The sequence below is a fragment of the Agelaius phoeniceus genome, chromosome 35, assembly GCF_051311805.1.
Source record: "Agelaius phoeniceus isolate bAgePho1 chromosome 35, bAgePho1.hap1, whole genome shotgun sequence".
NCBI lineage: Eukaryota > Metazoa > Chordata > Aves > Passeriformes > Icteridae > Agelaius > Agelaius phoeniceus.
The window spans coordinates 1124546-1144254 of NC_135299.1; the positions used below are offsets into that span (position 1 = coordinate 1124546).

General features: G+C 59.0%; 2 protein-coding genes across 2 annotated transcripts in view; both read left to right on the forward strand.

The window, feature by feature from the left end:
- Positions 1-13835, forward strand: part of ESPL1 (extra spindle pole bodies like 1, separase) — a 50330-nt gene extending 36495 nt beyond the window's left edge. Inside the window, exons 30-34 of the mRNA XM_077192789.1 lie at positions 503-607; positions 3276-3388; positions 5387-5470; positions 10267-10431; positions 13119-13835. Coding sequence (XP_077048904.1) covers positions 503-607; positions 3276-3388; positions 5387-5470; positions 10267-10431; positions 13119-13320 — 669 coding nt within the window. The 3' untranslated portion in view covers positions 13321-13835. The remainder of the gene's footprint in view (positions 1-502; positions 608-3275; positions 3389-5386; positions 5471-10266; positions 10432-13118) is intronic.
- A 1076-nt stretch (positions 13836-14911) lies between these two features.
- On the forward strand, positions 14912-19671 carry PFDN5 (prefoldin subunit 5; the record flags this gene model as incomplete). Its single annotated transcript, XM_077192790.1, has 4 exons — positions 14912-15041; positions 15660-15762; positions 16953-16984; positions 19531-19671. Coding segments are annotated over exons 1-4 (348 nt in total), but the record flags the coding sequence as incomplete, so codon positions are not given.
- Positions 19672-19709: the final 38 nt, after the last annotated feature.

The window sequence follows — 19709 nt, forward strand, 5'->3', positions numbered from 1 at the left end:
CCCTTCTTCTCTTCCTCCTCCTTTTCCCCACTTTCTCTTCCTTTTCCTCCTTTTCCTCCTTCTCTTCCTCCTCTTCTCCCTACTCCCACTTTCCTTTCCCTCCTCCTTTTTCCTCCTCCTTTTCCCTCCTCCTTTTTCCTCCTCCTTTTTCCTTCTCTCCTTTTCCCTCCTCCTTTTCCCTCCTCCTTTTCCCTCCTCCTTTTCCCTCCTCCTTTTCCCTCCTCCTTTTCCCTCCTCCTTTTCCCTCCTCCTTTTTCCTCCTCCTTTTCCCTCCTTCTTTTTCCTCCTTTTCCCTCCTCCTTTTTCCTCCTCCTTTTCCCTCCTCCTTTTTCTTCTTCCCCCTCTTCTTCTTCCTCCTTTTTCCTTCCTCTTCCTCCTCCTCTTCCCTCCTCCTTTCTCCTCTTTCCTCTTCTTCCTCCTCCTCCTCTTCTTCCTCCCCTTCCTCCTCCTCCTCCTCCTCCTCCTCTCCATGTCCCTCACGTTGTCCCTGTCCCTGTCCCAGCACCTGCAGCGGCTGCCCTGGGAGAGCTCTGGGACCCTCCGGAACGTTCCGGTGACGCGGCTGCCGGGGCTGCGCTTCCTGCTGCGCTATGGGCTGGCACGGCAGGTACGGGGACACACCTGGGGACAGGGACACACACCTGGGACAGCTGGGACACACCTGGGATTGGGGACACACACCTGGGGACAGGGACACAACCCTGCCGGGGCTGCGCTTCCTGCTGCGCTACAGCCTGGCACGGCAGGTACGGGGACACACCTGGGGACAGCTGGGGACACACCTGGGGACAGGGACACACACCTGGGATTGGGGACACACACCTGGGGGACAGGGACACACCTGGGGACACACCTGGGGACAGGGACACACCTGGGGACAGGGACACAACCCTGCCGGGGCTGCGCTTCCTGCTGCGCTACGGCTTGGCACGGCAGGTACAGGGACACACCTGGGACACACCTGGGGTTGGGGACACACCTGGGACAGCTGGGACACACCTGGGATTGGGGACACACACCTGGGGACACACCTGGGACACACCTGAGATTGGGGACACATCTGGGGACAGGGACACACACCTGGGGACAGGAACACACACCTGGGATTGGGGACACACACCTGGGACAGGGACACATCTGGGGACACCCCTGGGGACAGGGACACACACCTGGGACAGGGACACACACCTGGGATTGGGGACACACCTGGGGACAGGGGCACACCTGGGGACAGGGACACACCTGGGACACACCTGGGGAATAGGGACACACCTGGGGAATGGGGGCACACCTGGGGACAGGGACACACCTGGGATTGGGGACACAACCCTGCCGGGGCTGCGCTTCCTGCTGCGCTACGGCCTGGCACGGCAGGTACGGGGACACACCTGGGACAGCTGGGACACACCTGGGGACAGGGACACACACCTGAGATTAGGGACACACCTGGGGACAGGGACACACCTGGGATTGGGGACACAACCCTGCCGGGGCTGCGCTTCCTGCTGCGCTATGGGCTGGCACGGCAGGTACGGGGACACACCTGGGGACACACCTGGGGACAGGGACACACACCTGGGATTGGGGACACACACCTGGGGACAGGGACACAACCCTGCCGGGGCTGCGCTTCCTGCTGCGCTACAGCCTGGCACGGCAGGTACGGGGACACACCTGGGGGACAGGGACACACCTGGGGACACACCTGGGGACAGGGACACACCTGGGGACACACCTGGGGACAGGGACACACCTGGGGACAGGGACACAACCCTGCCGGGGCTGCGCTTCCTGCTGCGCTACAGCCTGGCACGGCAGGTACGGGGACACACCTGGGGACAGCTGGGGACAGCTGGGACACACCTGGGGGACAGGGACACACCTGGGACAGCTGGGACACACCTGGGACAGGGACACACACCTGGGGACAGGGACACACCCCTGGGATTGGGGACACAACCCTGCCGGGGCTGCGCTTCCTGCTGCGCTACGGGCTGGCACGGCAGGTACGGGGACACACCTGGGGGACAGGGACACACCTGAGGGGACAGGGACACACCTGAGGGGACAGGGACACACCTGGGGACAGCTGGGACACACCCGGGGACAGCCACAAACCCCTGGGATTGGGGACACACACCTGGGACCTGGACACACACCTGGGGGACACCTGGAACACACCTGAGGACAGGGACACACCTGGAACACACCTGGGATTGGGGACACACACCTGGGACAGGGACACATCTGGGGACACCCCTGGGGACAGGGACACACACCTGGGGACAGGGACACACACCTGGGACACACCTGGGGACAGGGACACACAGCTGGGGACAGGGACACACAGCCGGGGGACACCTGGGACACCCCTGGGGACAGGGACACACCTGGGGACAGGGACACACACCTGGGATTGGGCACACACACCTGGGGACAGGAACACACCTGGGGACAGGGACACACACCTGGGATTGGGCACACACACCTGGGGACAGGAACACACCTGGGGACACACCTGGGACTGGGGACACACCTGGGGACAGGGACACACCTGGGACTGGGGACACACCTGGGGACACACCTGGGGACAGGGGCACACCTGGGACACACCTGGGATTGGGGACACACACCTGGGACACACCTGGGACACACCTGGGGACAGGGGCACACCTGGGGACACACCTGGGGACAGGGACACACCTGGGACAGGGGCACACCTGGGGAATAGGGACACACCTGGGACTGGGGACACACCTGGGATTGGGGACACACCTGGGACACACCTGGGATTGGGGGCGCACCTGGGTACACACCTGGGGACAGGGACACACCTGGGGACACACCTGGGGACACACCTGGGGAATAGGGACACACCTGGGACTGGGGACACACCTGGGGACACACCTGGGGACACACCTGGGGACACACCTGGGGACACACCTGGGGAATAGGGACACACCTGGGACTGGGGACACACCTGGGGACAGGGGCACACCTGGGGACAGGGGGCACACCTGGGGAACAGGGACATACCTGGGGACACACCTGGGACTGGGGACACACCTGGGACACACCTGGGGACACACCTGGGATTGGGCACACACACCTGGGATTGGGGACACACACCTGGGACACACCTGGGATTGGGCACACACACCTGGGATTGGGGACACACACCTGGGACACACCTGGGGACAGGGACACACCTGGGGACACACCTGGGAGCCGTTCCCCGTTTCGGGGTCCCTCAGTCCCCGGCGTTTCCCCTGCAGTGCCCGGGCTCGGTGCTGAGCCGGGGCGTGAACCCCAGAAACGCCTTCTACGTCCTGAACCCACAGCGGGACCTGGGCGGCACCGAGGACAGGTTCCGGGCCTGGTTCGAGAGGTGCCACCCCAAAAACACCCCTGGGACCCCAAAAATCCCCAGCAGGACCCCAAAAACACCCCTGAGACCCCAAAAATCATCTCCAGGACCCTAAAACCCCCCCTAGAATCTCAAAAATCCTCTCCAGGACCCTAAAAACCCCCTGGGATCTCAAAAATCCTCTCCAGGACCCCAAAATCCACCCAGGGACCCCAGACTCCTCCCTGAAATCCCAAAAACATCTCTGGGACCCCAAAAATCCCCTCCAGGACCCCAAAATCCACCCAGGGACCCCAGACTCCTCCCTGAAATCCCAAAAACACCCCTGGGACCCCAAAAATCCCCTCCAGGACCCCAAACCCCCCCCCCTAGAATCCCAAAAATCCCCTCCAGGACCCTAAAAACCCCCTGGGATCCCAAAAATCATCTCCAGGACCCCAAAATCCCCCCAGGGACCCCGAAATCCTCCCTGAAATCCCAAAAACATCTCTGGGATCCCAAAAATCCCCTCCAGGACCCCCAAAAACACCCCTGGGACCCCAAAAATCCCCTCCAGGACCCCCAAAAACACCCCTGGGATCCCAAAAATCCCCTCCAGGACCCTAAAAACCCCCTGGGATCCCAAAAATCCTCTCCAGGACCCTAAAAACACCCTAGAATCTCAAAAATCCTCTCCAGGACCCCAAAAACACCCCTGGGACTCCAAAAATCCCCACCAGGATCCCAAAAACACCCCTGGGACCCCAGAAATCCCCTCCAGGACCCCAAAAACACCCCTGGGATCCCAAAAATCATCTCCAGGACCCCAAAAACCCCCTGGAATCTCAAAAATCCCCTCCAGGACCCTAAAAACCCCCTGGGATCCCAAAAATCCCCTCCAGGACCCCAAAAACACCCCTGGGATCCCAAAAATCCCCTCCAGGACCCTAAAAACCCCCCTAGAATCTCAAAAATCCTCTCCAGGACCCCAAACCCCCCCCTAGAATCCCAAAAATCCTCTCCAGGACCCTAAAAACCCCCTGGGATCCCAAAAATCCTCCCTGAAATCCCAAAAACATCTCTGGGATCCCAAAAATCCCCTCCAGGACCCCAAAAATCCCCCTGGGACCCCAAAAATCCCCTCCAGGACCCCCAAAAACACCCCTGGGACCCCAAAAATCCCCACCAGGACCCCCAAAACACCCCTGGGATCCCAAAAATCCCCTCCAGGACCCCCCAAAACACCCCTGGGATCCCAAAAATCCTCTCCAGGACCCCAAAAACCCCCTGGGATCCCAAAAATCCCCACCAGGACCCTAAAAACCCCTGGGACCCCAAAAATCCCCACCAGGACCCCCAAAAACACCCCTGGGACCCCAAAAATCCCCACCAGGACCCTAAAAACCCCCTAGAATCTCAAAAATCCTCTCCAGGATCCCAAAAACCCCCTGGGATCCCAAAAATCCCCTCCAGGACCCTAAAAACCCTCTGGGATCCCAAAAATCATCTCCAGGACCCCAAAATCCCCCCAGGGACCCCGAAATCCTCCCTGAAATCCCAAAAACATCTCTGGGATCCCAAAAATCCCCCCAGAATCCCAAAATTCCCCTCCAGGACCCCAAAACCACCTCTGGGACCCCAAAACCACCTCTGGGATCCCAAAAAAAAAACCCTGGGACCCCAAAAATCCTCCCAGAATCCCCACAACCCCCCCTAGGACCCCAAAACCTCTCTGGGAACCCCAAACTCTGCCCCTTTTTCCCCAGTTTTGGTTCCTGCACCCCAAACCCTGCCCATTTTTCCCCAATTTTGGGTTCTGCACCCCAAACCCTGCCCCTTTTTCCCCAATTTTGGTTCCTGCACCCCAAACTCTGCCCATTTTTCCCCAATTTTGGTTCCTGCACCCCAAACCCTGCCCCTTTTTCCCCAATTTTGGGTTCCTGCACCCCAAGCCCCGCCCCCTTTCCCCCCGTTTTCCTTCTCCCATCCCGATTTTCCCGTTTTTGCCGTTTTTTCCCCCATTTTTCCCCCGTTTCCCAGCGAGCCCGGCTGGCGCGGGGTCTCGGGGGCGGCGCCGGCCCCGCAGCAGCTGCAGGAGGCGCTGGGGGAGCGCGACCTCTACATGTGAGAAAAACCCTAAAAACGGCTCTGGGGCGGGATTTTGGGGTGGGATTTTGGGGGGATTTGGGGCTGGAATTTGGGGGGATTTGGGGTTGGAATTTGGGGTTGGATTTTAGGGACATTTGGGGTTGGATATGGGGGAATTTGGGGCCAATTTGGGGCTGATTTGGGGTGGATTTGGGGTTGGATATTGAGGAGATCTGGGGTTGGTTTTGGGGTTGGATTTTAGGGACATTTGGGGTTGGATATGGGGGAATTTGGGGCTGATGTGGGGGAGATTTGGGGTTGGATTTTGGGGGGATTTGGGGTTGGAATTTGGGGTTGGATTTTAGGGACATTTGGGGTTGGATATGGGGGAATTTGGGGCTGATTTGGGGCTGATGTGGGGGAGATTTGGGGTTGGATTTTGGGGGGGTTTGGGGTTGGATATTGAGGGGATTTGGGGTTGGAATTTGGGGGGATTTGGGGTTGGATTTTAGGGACATTTGGGGTTGGATATGGGGGAATTTGGGGCTGATTTGGGGTGGATTTGGGGCTGGATTTTGGGGAGATTTGGGGTTGGATATTGAGTGGATTTGGGGTGGGATTTTGGGGGGGTTTGGGGTGGGATTTGGGGTTGAATTTTAGGGACGTTTAGGGTTGGATATGGAGGAATTTGGGGCTGATATGGGGGGATTTGGGGTTGGATTTTGGGGGGGTTTGGGGTGGGATTTTGGGGGGATTTGGGGTTGGAATTTGGGGTTGGATTTTAGGGACATTTGGGGTTGGATATGGAGAGATTTGGGGCAGATTTGGGGCTGATGTGGGGGAGATTTGGGGCTGGATATTGGGAGGATTTGGGGCTGATTTGGGGTGGATTTGGGGCTGATATGGGGCGGATTTGGGGTTGGATTTTGGGGGGGTTTGGGGCTGGAATTTGGGGGGATTTGGGGGGGGATTTTGGGGTTGGATTTTAGGGACATTTGGGGTTGGATATGGAGGAATTTAGGGCAGATTTGGGGCGGATTTGGGGCTGATGTGGGGGAGATTTGGGGCTGGATATTGGGAGGATTTGGGGCTGATTTGGGGTGGATTTGGGGCTGATTTGGGACTGATTTGGGGTTGGATATGGGGGAATTTGGGGCTGATTTGGGGCTGATGTGGGGGGGATTTGGAGTTGGATATTGAGGGGATTTGGGGTTGGAATTTGGGGGGATTTGGAGTTGGATTTTAGGGACATTTGGGTTTGGATATGGGGGAATTTGGGGCTGATTTGGGGAGGATTTGGGGCTGATGTGGGGGGGATTTGGGGTTGGATATTGAGGGGATTTGGGGCTGATTCAGGACTGGATTTGGGGCCAAATTTGGGGTTGGATTTGGGGTTGAATTTTAGGGACATTTGGGGTTGGATATGGGGGAATTTGGGGCTGATTTGGGGTGGATTTGGGGCTGGATATTGGGGAGATTTGGGGCTGGATATTGAGTGGATTTGGGGTGGGATTTTGGGGGGGTTTGGGGTGGGATTTGGGGTTGGATTTTAGGGACATTTGGGGTTGGATATGGGGGAATTTGGGGCTGATTTGGGGTGGATTTGGGGTTGATTTGGGGATGGATATTGGGGAGATTTGGGGTTGGATATTGAGTGGATTTGGGGTGGGATTTTGGGGGGGTTTGGGGTGGGATTTGGGGTTGGATTTTAGGGACATTTGGGGTTGGATATGGAGGAATTTGGGGCTGATTTGGGGTGGATTTGGGGCTGATGTGGGGGGGATTTGGGGTTGGATTTTGGGAGCATTTGGGGTTGGATTTGGGGTTGGATTTTAGGGACATTTGGGTTGGATATGGGGGAATTTGGGGCTGATGTGGGGGAGATTTGGGGTTGGATATTGAGGGGATTTGGGGTTGGATTTGGGACGATTTGGGGCTGATTCAGGACTGGATTTGGGGTTGGATTTTGGGAGCATTTGGGGCTGGATGTGGGGGAATTTGGGGTGGATTTGGGGCTGATGTGGGGGGGATTTGGGGTTGGATTTTGGGAGCATTTGGGGTTGGATTTGGGGTTGGATTTTAGGGACATTTGGGGTTGGATATGGGGGAATTTGGGGCAGATTTGGGGCGGATTTGGGGCTGATATGGGGGGGATTTGGAGTTGGATATTGAGGGGATTTGGGGTGGGATTTTGGGGGGGTTTGGGGTGGGATTTTGGGGTTGAATTTTAGGGACATTTGGGGTTGGATATGGGGGAATTTGGGGCTGATTTGGGGTGGATTTGGGGCTGGATATTGGGGGGAATTTGGGGTTGGATATGGGGGAATTTGGGGCTGATTTGGGGTTGGATTTGGGGCTGATTCAGGACTGGATTTGGGGCCAGATTTGGGGTTGGATTTTGGGGCGATTTGGGGTTGGATTTGGGGTTGAATTTTAGGGACATTTGGGGTTGGATTAGGAGGAATTTGGGGTGGATTTGGGGCTGATTAGGGGGGGATTTGGGGCTGATTTGGGGTTGGATATTGGGGAGATTTGGGGTTCCATTTTAGGGACGTTTGGGGCTGGATTTGGGGTTGGATTTGGGGCTGATTAGAGGCAGATTTGGGGCTGATTTTGGGGTCGGTTTTGGGGTATTTTTAAGGGGTTTTTTTTGAGTGTTCCTTGCTGATTTTGGGGTCAGATTTGGGGTTGATTTTGGGGTCAGATTTTGGGCTGATTTTGGGCTGATTTGGGGCTGATTTGGGGCTGATTTAGGGCTGATCTAGAGCTGATTTTGGGCTGATTTTGGCCGATTTGGGACCTGTTCCTGCAGCTACGCTGGGCACGGGGCGGGGGCGCGGCTCCTGAACGGGCAGAGCCTGGCACGGCTGGGTTTGGGGCTGATTTGGGGCTGATTTTGGGCTGATTTGGGGCTGATTTGGGGCTGATTTTGGGGTCGGTTTTGGGGTATTTTTAAGGGGTTTTTTTTGAGTGTTCCTTGCTGATTTTGGGGTCAGATTTGGGGCTGATTTTGGGGTCGGTTTGGAGCTGATTTGGGGCTGATTTTGGCCGATTTGGGACCTGTTCCTGCAGCTACACCAGGCACGGGGCAGGGGTGCAGCTGCTGGGCGGGCAGAGCCTGGCACGGCTGGGTTTGGGGCTGATTTTGGGCTGATTTTGGGGCTGATTTTGGGCTGATTTGGGGCTGATGTTGGGGTCGGTTTTGGGGTATTTTTAAGGGGGTTTTTTTGAGTGTTCCTTGCTGATTTTGGGGCTGATTTGGGGCTGATTTTGGGGTCGGTTTGGAGCTGATTTGGGGCTGATTTTGGCCGATTTGGGACCTGTTCCTGCAGCTACACCAGGCACGGGGCAGGGGCGCGGCTCCTGAACGGGCAGAGCCTGGCACGGCTGGGTTTGGGATCAGATTTGGGGTCGGTTTTGGGGTATTTTTAAGGGGGTTTTTTTGAGTGTTCCTTGCTGATTTTGGGGCTGATTTGGGGTCAGATTTGGGGCTGATTTTGGGGTATTTTTAAGGGTTTTTTTTTGAGTGTTCCTTGCTGATTTTGGGGTCGGTTTGGGGCTGATTTTGGGCTGATTTTGGGGTCAGATTTGGGGCTGATTTTGGGTTGATTTTGGGCTGATTTTGGCCGATTTGGGACCTGCTCCTGCAGCTACGCCGGGCACGGGGTGGGTCGCGGCTCCTGGACGGGCAGAGCCTGGCATGGCTGGGTTTGGGGCTGGGTTTGGGGCTGATTTGGGGCTGATTTTGGGGTCGGTTTGGGGCTGATTTGGGGCTGGGTTTGGGGCTGGGTTTGGGGCTGATTTGGGGCTGATTTGGGGCTGATGTTGGGGTCGGTTTTGGGGTATTTTTAAGGGGGTTTTTTTGAGTGTTCCTTGCTGATTTTGGGGCTGATTTGGGGCTGATTTTGGGGTCGGTTTGGAGCTGATTTGGGGCTGATTTTGGCCGATTTGGGACCCGTTCCTGCAGCTACGCCGGGCACGGGGCAGGGGCGCGGCTCCTGAACGGGCAGAGCCTGGCACGGCTGGGTTTGGGGCTGATTTTGGGGTCGGTTTTGGGGTATTTTTAAGGGGGTTTTTTTGAGTGTTCCTTGCTGATTTTGGGGCTGATTTGGGGTCAGATTTGGGGCTGATTTTGGGGTCATATTTGGGGCTGATTTTGGGGCTGATTTTGGGCTGATTTTGGGCTGATTTTGGCCGATTTGGGGCTGATTTGGGGCTGATTTTGGGGTCGGTTTTGGGGTATTTTTAAGGGGGTTTTTTTTGAGTGTTCCTTGCTGATTTTGGGGTCAGATTTGGGGCTGATTTTGGGCTAATTTTGGGCTGATTTTGGCCGATTTGGCACCTGTTCCTGCAGCTACACCAGGCACAGGGCAGGGGCGCGGCTCCTGGACGGGCAGAGCCTGGCACGGCTGGGTTTGGGGCTGATTTGGGGTTGATTTGGGGCTGATTTTGGGCTGATTTGGGGCTGATTTTGGGGTCGGTTTTGGGGTATTTTTTTAAGGGGGTTTTTTTGAGTGTTCCTTGCTGATTTTGGGGTCAGATTTGGGGCTGATTTGGGGTCAGATTTGGGGCTGATTTTGGGGTATTTTTAAATGGTTTTTTTGAGTGTTCCTTGCTGATTTTGGGGTCATATTTGCGGCTGATTTTGGGGTCGGTTTGGGGCTGATTTTGGTCTGATTTTGGGCTGATTTGGGGCTGATTTTGGGGTCGGTTTTGGGGTATTTTTAAGGGGTTTTTTTTGAGTGTTCCTTGCTGATTTTGGGGCTGATTTTGGGCTGATTTTGGGGCTGATTTGGGGCTGATTTTGGCCGATTTGGGATCTGTTCCTGCAGCTACGCCGGGCACGGGGCGGGGGCGCGGCTCCTGGACGGGCAGAGCCTCGCTCGCCTCCCCTGCCGGGCCGTGGTTCTGCTCTTCGGCTGCTCCAGCGCCGCCCTGGCCCCGCAGGGGCCGCTCGAGCCCTCGGGCACCGTCCTCAAGTTCGTCCTGGCCGGGTGGTGAGTCTGGGGTGAGGGGTTTGGGGTTTGGGATTTGGGGTGAGGGGTTTGGGGTTTGGGGTGAGGGGTTTGGGGGTTTGGGGTTTGGGATTTGGGGGTTTGGGGATTTGGGGTTTGGGGATTTGGGGATTTGGGGGTTTGGGGTTTGGGAATTTGGGGTTTGGGGTTTGGACAATGGGGGTTTGGGATTTGGGGGATTGAGGGTTGGAGGTTTGGGGATTGGGGATTTGGGGGTTGAGGATTGGGGGATTTGGAATTTGGGGGTTTGGGGGATTGGGATTTGGGGTTTGGGGATTTGGATAATGAGGGTTTGGGATGTGGGGGATTGAGGGTTGGAGATTTGGGGATTGGGGATTTGGGGATTGGGGATTTGGGTGTTTGGGATTTGGGGCTTGGGGATTTGGACAATGGGGGTTTGGGATTTGGGGGATTGAGAGTTGGAGGTTTGGGGATTGGAATTGGGGATTGGGGGTTTGGGGGTTGAGGATTGGGGAATTTGGAGTTTGGGGTTTGGGGATTTGGAATTTGGGGGTTTGGGATTTGGGGGATTGAGGGTTGGAGGTTTGGGGATTGGGGTTTGGGGATTGAGGGTTTGGGGGTTTTGGGATTGGGGGGTTTGGAGTTTGGGGATTTGGACAATGGGGGTTTGGGATTTGGGATTTGGGGATTTGGGGGTTTGGGATTTGGGGGATTGAGGGTTGGAGGTTTGGGGATTGGGGGTTTGGGGGTTGAGGATTGGGGGATTTGGAATTTGGGGGTTTGGGGATTGGGATTTGGGGTTTGGGGATTTGGATAATGAGGGTTTGGGATGTGGGGGATTGAGGGTTGGAGGTTTGGGGATTGGGGTTTGGGGATTGGGGGATTTGAGGTTTGGGGATTTGGAATTTGGGGGTTTGGGGATTGGGGTTTGGGGATTGAGGGTTTGGGGGCTGAGGATTGGGGGGTTTGGAGTTTTGGGGTTTGGGGATTTGGAATTTGGGGGTTTGGGGGATTGGGATTTGGGGATTGGGATTTGGGGTTTGGGGATTTGGATAATGAGGGTTTGGGATGTGGGGGATTGAGGGTTGGAGGTTTGGGGATTGGGGATTGGGGATTGGGGATTTGGGGGTTGAGGATTGGGGAATTTGGAGTTTGGGGTTTGGGGACTTGGAATTTGGGGGTTTGGGGTTTGGGGATTTGGGTTTGGGGATTTGGGGGATTGAGGGTTGGAGGTTTGGGGACTGGGGTTTGGGGATTGAGGGTTTGGGGGTTTTGGGATTGGGGGGTTTGGAGTTTGGGGATTTGGACAATGGGGGTTTGGGATTTGGGATTTGGGGATTTGGGGGTTTGGGATTTGGGGGATTGAGGGTTGGGGGTTTGGGATTTGGGGATTGGGGGTTTGGGGGTTGAGGTTTGGGGGATTTGGAGTTTGGGGTTTGGGGATTTGGAATTTGGGGGTTTGGAGGTTGGAGTTGGGATTTGGGGATTGGGATTTGGGGTTTGGGGATTTGGACAATGGGGGTTTGGGATCTGGGGGATTGAGGGTTGGAGGTTTGGGGATTGGGGTTTGGGGATTGGGGATTTGGGGGCTGAGGATTGGGGGGTTTGGAGTTTGGGGTTTGGGGATTTGGAATTTGGGGGTTGGGGTTTGGGGATTTGGAATTTGGGGGTTTGGGGGTTGGAGTTGGGGATTGGGACTTGGGGGTTTGGGGATTTGGACAATGGGGGTTTGGGATTTGGGGGATTGAGGGTTGGAGGTTTGGGGATTGGGGATTTGGGGGTTTGGGATTTGGGGGATTGAGAGTTGGAGGTTTGGGGATTGGGGATTGAGATTGGGGGTTTGGGGGTTGAGGTTTGGGGGATTCGGAGTTTGGGGTTTGGGGATTGGTGGTTTTGGGATTGCACGTTTGGGATTTGGGGGACTGGAATTGAGGGTCTGGGATTTGGGGGATTGAGGCTTGGAGGTTTCGGGGTTTGGGATTTGGGGGTTTAGGGAGCTCTGGAGGGTTTTGAGGGCTCTGGGTTTTCATGGGGGGCTCTGGGTGCTGAGTTTGGGGGGGGATTTGGGGCTCTTGGGTGTCTCTTTACTTTTGGGGGATCTCCTTGTGCTCACAGCCCCGTTTTGGGGCCTCTCTGTATTTGGGGTGTGTCTCTGTATTTTTGGGAGGAGTCTCTCTGTATTTGGGGTGTCTCTCTCTCTGTATGTGGGGTGTCTCTCTCTGTATGTGGGGTGTCTCTGGTTTTGGGGTGTCTCTCTCTGTTTTTGGGGTGTCTCTCTCTCTGTATTTGGGGTGTATCTCTCTCTGTTTTTGGGGTGTATCTCTCTCTGTATTTGGGGTGTATCTCTCTCTGTATTTGGGGTGTCTCTCTCTCTGTATTTGGGGTGTCTCTCTCTGTTTTTGGGGTGTCTCTCTCTGTATTTGGGGTGTGTCTCTCTCTCTGTTTCTGGGGTGTCTCTCTCTCTCTGTATTTGGGGTGTATCTCTGTATTTTTGGGGTGTCTCTCTCTGTATTTGGGGTGTCTCTCTCTGTATTTGGGGTGTCTCTCTCTGTATTTGGGGTTTGTCTCTGTATTTTTGGGGTGTCTCTGTTTCTGGGGTGTCTCTCTCTCTGTTTTTGGGGTGTCTCTCTCTCTGTATTTGGGGTGTCTCTCTCTCTGTCCCCGGGGTCTCACACCCCCGTTTTGGGCTCTCCCCTGCCCGTTTCCAGCCCGCTGGTGCTGGGGAACCTGTGGGATGTCACGGACCGGGACCTGGACCGGCTGGCGCAGGCGCTGCTGCGGGGGTGGCTGGGGGGCGGCCCCGGGACCCCCCTGCTGGCCCAGCTGGCCCAGGCCCGCCAGGCCCCGCGCCTCAAATCCCTCATCGGGGCCGCCCCCGTGGCCTACGGGCTCCCGGTCAGCCTCTGCTGAGGGGGGGGCACAGTCTGGGGGGGCCCTCGGTGATTCTGGGGGTCCCCATTGCTGGGAGTGAGGGTTGGGGGTTCCCCATTGCCAGGAGTGAGGGTTGGGGGTCCCTTTGGGGTTCCTCCATTGCTGGGAGTGAGGGTTGGGGGTCCCTTTGGCATCTTTGGGGTCCCTCCATTGCCGGGAGTGAGGGTTGGGGGTCCCTTTGGCATCTTTGGGGTCCCTCCATTGCCGGGAGTGAGGGTTGGGGGTCCCCCATTGCTGGGAGTGAGGGTTGGGGGTCCCCCATTGCTGGGAGTGAGGGTTGGGGGTCCCTTTGGCATCTTTGGGGTCCCTCCATTGCCGGGAGTGAGGGTTGGGGGTCCCCCATTGCTGGGAGTGAGGGTTGGGGGTTCCCCCATTCCTTACAGTGAGGGTTGGGGGTCCCTTTGGGGTTCCCCCATTGCCGGGAGTGAGGGTTGGGGGTTCCCCCATTGCTGGGAGTGAGGGTTGGGGGTTCCCCCATTGCCGGGAGTGAGGGTTGGGGGGTTCCCCCATTGCCAGGAGTGAGGGTTGGGGGGTTCCCCCATTGCCGGGAGTGAGGGTTTGGGGTTCCCCCATTGCCGGGAGTGAGGGTTGGGGGTTCCCCCATTGCCGGGAGTGAGGGTTGGGGGTTCCCCATTGCTGGGAGTGAGGGTTGGGGTTCCCCCATTGCCGGGAGTGAAGGTTTGGGGTTCCCCCATTACTTACAGTGAGGGTTTGGGGTCCCTTTGGTGCTTTTGGGGTTCCCCCATTGCCTGGAGTGAAGGTTTGGGGTCCCTTTGGTGCTTTTGAGGTTCCCCCATTGCCCAGAGCTGCCCTGGAGTGAAGGTTTGGGGTCCCTTTGGTGTTTTTGGGGTTCCCCCATTGCTTGGAGTGAAGGTTTGGGGTCCCTTTGGTACCTTTGGGGTTCCCCCATTACCCAGAGCTGCCCTAGAGTGAAGATTTGGGGTCCCTTTGGGGTTCTCCCATTGCCAGGAGTGAGGGTTTGGGGTCCCTTTGGCATCTTTGGGGTCCCTCCACATTATTTATATTTATAGTGAGGGGCACTCCAGTGCAATGGAGTGCCCCCATTGCCTGGGGGGAGTTTTGGGGTCTTCCCATCACTTTTGGGATCCACCTGTGGCCTTTGCAGTCCCCCATTTGTTTCTTTTTGGGGTCCCCCCATTTACCTCTGTTGACAACTTCGGGGCTTACACCCCGCGGCGATTTTTGGGCTGTCTGAAGGGGAGAGGGGAGGGTTGGGATTGCCTTAATTTTAACCAAATTTTAACGACGTTTTTAACAAAATTTGTTTTTATTTGCCTGTTTCGCAACAATAAAACTGCTGCCTCTGCACTGACCCCTCCTGAGTCTTTCTGGGCCCCCCAAAAATCTCTTCTGGACCCCCCCAAATTTCTCCTGGACCCCCCAAAAATCTTTTCCTGGACTCCCCCCAATCCTGTGGCCGCCGGGGGGCGCTGTCCCAGGACCCCGGCCCGGTCCTCCGAGCCGCCAGGGGGCGCCCTCACGGGTGGCGGGGCCCGGTCCTCCGAGCCGCCAGGGGCGCCCTCACGGGTGGCGGGGCCCGGTCCTCCGAGCCGCCAGGGGCCGCTGTGGCGGTGGGCGCGGCCCCGGCTGAGGGCGGGCGCTCCAAGATGGCGCAGGCCGTGAGCGTGGGGGAATTGGGGCTGCCCCAGCTGGAGCTGCTCAAGGGGCAGCTGGAACAGGTCCGGGGGAGCTCGGGAAGGGGCTTGGGGAAGGTTTTGGGGGTCGTGGAGAGGGGAGGGGTCCCGGTAGGGGATGCGGGGGGAGCGTGGGTGGAGGAGGTGCGGGGATGGGAGGGTCCTGAGGGGGGTTTGGGGGTCGGGGGTCCTGGCTGGGGCGGAGCTGCGAGGGCTTGGGGAGGTTTTGGGGTCCTGAGGGGGTCTTGGGGTCGAGGGTGGCCGGCTGGAGCAAGGCTGGGAGGGCTCCGGGTGGGCTTGGGGGAGTTTTGGGGGTCCCGAGGTGGATCCTGAGGCCTGGGGGTCGGGGGGTCCCGGCCGGATGAGGGCTGGGGGTGTTTTGGGGTGTTTTGGGGTGTTTTGGGGTGTTTTGGGGGTGTTTTGGGGGTCCTGAGGGTCGCAGCTGGGGCAGATCATGAGGGGCCGCAGGGGAATTTGGGGGGCTCTGGGGTTGGGGAGGCTCTGGGTGCCCCCCAGGCCTTGGCCCCCACCCCAATTTCAGGGACCCCCTCCCCACAAAGCGTCGCTTCCTCCTCATCCCTTTGGGCCCATTCCCAAGCCCGGGGGTCTCCCCTCAGTCCTGGGACCCCCCCAAACCCCCGGGACCCCCCAAAATCCCCGCAGGAGGTGGAGTTCCTGTCCTCGTCCCTGGCGCAGCTCAAGGTGGTGCAGACCAAGTTCGTGGAGGCCAAGGAGTGCCTGAATGTGCTGCACAAAGGCAACGAGGGTGAGGGAACCCCAAAAAAAAAACCCCAAAATCCTCATGGGGGGGGCTCCCCAAAATCCCCCACATCTGGATCCGGGGGTTTAAAATGTGGGGGGAGCCCCCAAATTGTGATGGGGAGCTGTGAATCCTATGGGAGGTCTGTGAATTCTGGGGAGTGCAAATTTGGATTTGGGGTGTCCCAAATTTTCCCCCAAAATCCGGGGGGGGGGGTTCCTAAGTATTAAAGGGGGGGATCCTAAATTATGGGGGAGATCCCCCAAATTCTGATTGGGGGAGGGGTCAAAGGTGGGGAGGGTCCCCAAATCTTGATGGGAATCCTGAGGGGGGGGGGGGGGGGGAAATTCTGAGGGGGTTCCCCAAACCTAAGGGGGGTCCCCAGCATGGGGAGGGTCCCCAAATCTTGATGGGGAGGGAGGGGGGGGTCCCCAACTCAAGGGGGGTCCCCAAACCCAGAGGGAGCTGGGGGAGAGCCCCAAATCCTAATGGGGACCCCAAAACCAGGGGTGATTCCTAAACCTCAAATCCTGATGGGGACCCCAAACCAGGGGTGGCTCCTAAACCCCAAATCTTTATGGGGGAGCCCCAAATCCTGATGGGGACCCCCAAACCAGGAGTGGTTCCTAAATCCCAAATCTTTATGGGGACCCCCAAATCCTGATGGGGACCCCAAACCCAGGGGTGGCTCCTAAACCCCAAATCCTGATGGGAACCCACAAATCCTAATGGGGACCCCAGAACCAGTGCTGGTTCCTAAACCCCAAATTCTAATGGGGACCCGCAAACCCAGGGGTGGCTCCTAAACCCCAAATCTTTATGGGGGAGCCCCAAGTCCTAATGAGGGTCCCCCAGAACCAGGGCTGGTTCCTAAACCCCAAATCTTTATGGGGGAGCCCCAAATCCTAATGAGGGTTCCCCAAACCAGGGGTGGTTCCTAAACCCCAAATCCTAATGGGGGAACCCCAAATCCTGATGGGGGTCCCCAAACTAGGGGTGGTTCCTAAACCCCAAATCCTGATGAGGATCCCCAAATCCTAATGAGGTTCCCCAAAACCAGGGGCGGCTCCTAAACCCCAAACCCCAATGGGGTCCCCAAAGCCGAGCAGACCCCGGGGAGGGGATTTTGGGGTTTTTTGGGGATTTTTGGGGATTTTGGGGTTCTTTGAGGGATCCTGACCCCCCCTTTTCCACAGGCAAGGATCTCCTGGTGCCTCTCACCAGCTCCGTATCCTTTGGCTGCTCCTGGGAGCCCCCAAAGCCCCTGGGGGGTGGTGGGTGCCCCCCTGTACCCCCTGTGTGCCCCCTGTACCCCCTGTGTGCCCCCTGTACCCCCTGTGTGCCCCCTGTGTGCCCCCTATACCCCCCCTGTACCCCCTGTGTGCCCCCTGTACCCCCCTGTGCCCCCTGTACCCCCTGTGTGCCCCCTGTACCCCCTGTACCCCCTGTGTGCCCCCTGTACCCCCTGTACCCCCCTGTACCCCCCCTGTGTGCCCCCTGTACCCCCTGTACCCCCTGTGTACCCCCCTGTACCCCCTGTGCCCCCTGTACCCCCTGTACCCCCCTGTACCCCCTGTACCCCCTGTACCCCCTGTGTGCCCCCTGTACCCCCTGTACCCCCTGTACCCCCTGTGTGCCCCCTGTACCCCCTGTACCCCCTGTACCCCCTGTACCCCCTGTACCCCCTGTACCCCCTGTGCCCCCTGTGGCCCCCTGTACCCCCTGTACCCCCTGTACCCCCTGTACCCCCTGTACCCCCTGTACCCCCTGTGTGCCCCCTGTGTGCCCCCCTGTACCCCCTGTACCCCCTGTACCCCCTGTGTGCCCCCTGTACCCCCCCTGTACCCCCTGTACCCCCTGTGTGCCCCCTGTACCCCCTGTACCCCCTGTGTACCCCCTGTACCCCCTGTGCCCCCTGTGTACCCCCTGTACCCCCCCTGTACCCCCTGTACCCCCTGTACCCCCTGTACCGCCCCTGTACCCCCTGTACCCCCTGTGTGCCCCCTGTACCCCCTGTGTGCCCCCTGTGTGCCCCCTGTACCCCCTGTACCCCCTGTACCCCCTGTGTACCCCCTGTACCCCCTGTACCCCCTGTACCCCCTGTACCCCCCCTGTGTACCCCCTGTGTGCCCCCTGTACCCCCTGTGTGCCCCCTGTACCCCCTGTGTGCCCCCTGTGTGCCCCCTGTACCCCCCTGTACCCCCTGTGCCCCCTGTGTGCTCCCTGTGTGCCCCCTGTACCCCCTGTACCCCCCTGTACCCCCTGTGTGCCCCCTGTACCCCCTGTACCCCCCCTGTACCCCCTGTACCCCCTGTGTGCCCCCTGTACCCCCTGTACCCCCTGTGTGCCCCCCTGTACCCCCTGTACCCCCTGTGTGCCCCCTGTACCCCCTGTGTGCCCCCTGTGTGCCCCCTGTGTGCCCCCTGTACCCCCTGTACCCCCTGTGTGCCCCCTGTACCCCCTGTACCCCCTGTACCCCCTGTGTGCCCCCCTGTACCCCCTGTGTGCCCCCTGTACCCCCTGTGTGCCCCCTGTACCCCCTGTACCCCCTGTGTGCCCCCTGTACCCCCTGTACCCCCCCTGTACCCCCTGTACCCCCTGTGTGCCCCCTGTACCCCCTGTGTACCCCCTGTACCCCCTGTACCCCCTGTGTGCCCCCTGTGTGCCCCCTGTACCCCCTGTGTACCCCCTGTACCCCCTGTGTACCCCCTGTACCCCCTGTACCCCCTGTGTGCCCCCTGTACCCCCTGTGTACCCCCTGTACCCCCTGTACCCCCCCTGTGCCCCCTGTACCCCCTGTACCCCCCTGTACCCCCTGTGTGCCCCCTGTACCCCCCGTACCCCCTGTGTGCCCCTGTACCCCCCGTACCCCCTGTGTGCCCCTGTACCCCCTGTACCCCCTGTGTGCCCCCCTGTACCCCCTGTACCCCCTGTACCCCCTGTACCCCCTGTGTGCCCCCTGTACCCCCTGTGTGCCCCCTGTACCCCCTGTGTGCCCCCTGTACCCCCTGTGTGCCCCCTGTACCCCCTGTGTGCCCCTGTACCCCCTGTACCCCCTGTACCCCCTGTGTGCCCCCTGTGTGCCCCCTGTACCCCCTGTACCCCCTGTACCCCCCTGTACCCCCTGTGTGCCCCCTGTACCCCCTGTACCCCCCTGTACCCCCTGTGTGCCCCCTGTGTGCCCCCTGTACCCCCTGTACCCCCCTGTACCCCCTGTACCCCCCTGTACCCCCTGTGTGCCCCCTGTACCCCCTGTGTGCCCCCTGTGTGCCCCCTGTACCCCCTGTACCCCCTGTGTGCCCCCTGTACCCCTGTGTGCCCCCTGTGTGCCCCCCTGTACCCCCTGTGTGCCCCCTGTACCCCCTGTGTACCCCCTGTGTGCCCCCTGTACCCCCCCTGTACCCCCTGTGTGCCCCCTGTACCCCCTGTACCCCCTGTGTGCCCCCCTGTACCCCCTGTGTGCCCCCTGTACCCCCTGTACCCCCTGTGTGCCCCCCTGTACCCCCTGTGTGCCCCCTGTACCCCCTGTGTGCCCCCTGTGTGCCCCCTGTACCCCCCCTGTACCCCCCTGTACCCCCTGTGTGCCCCCTGTACCCCCTGTGTGCCCCCTGTGTGCCCCCTGTACCCCCTGTGTGCCCCCTGTACCCCCTGTACCCCCTGTGTGCCCCCTGTACCCCCTGTACCCCCTGTACCCCTGTGTGCCCCCTGTGTGCCCCCTGTACCCCCTGTACCCCCTGTACCCCCCTGTGCCCCCCGTTTTCCATGACCCCCCAGATGTACGTGCCAGGCAAGCTGCAGGACACACGGACGGTGCTGGTGGACGTGGGCACCGGGTACTACGTGGAGAAGGTGGGGAGGGGGCGTTTGGGGGGGCTGGGGACCCCCATTGCCACCCCTCTGCCCCATCTCCCCCTTCCCCACTTTCCCACCCCATTTCCCACCCATTTTTACCC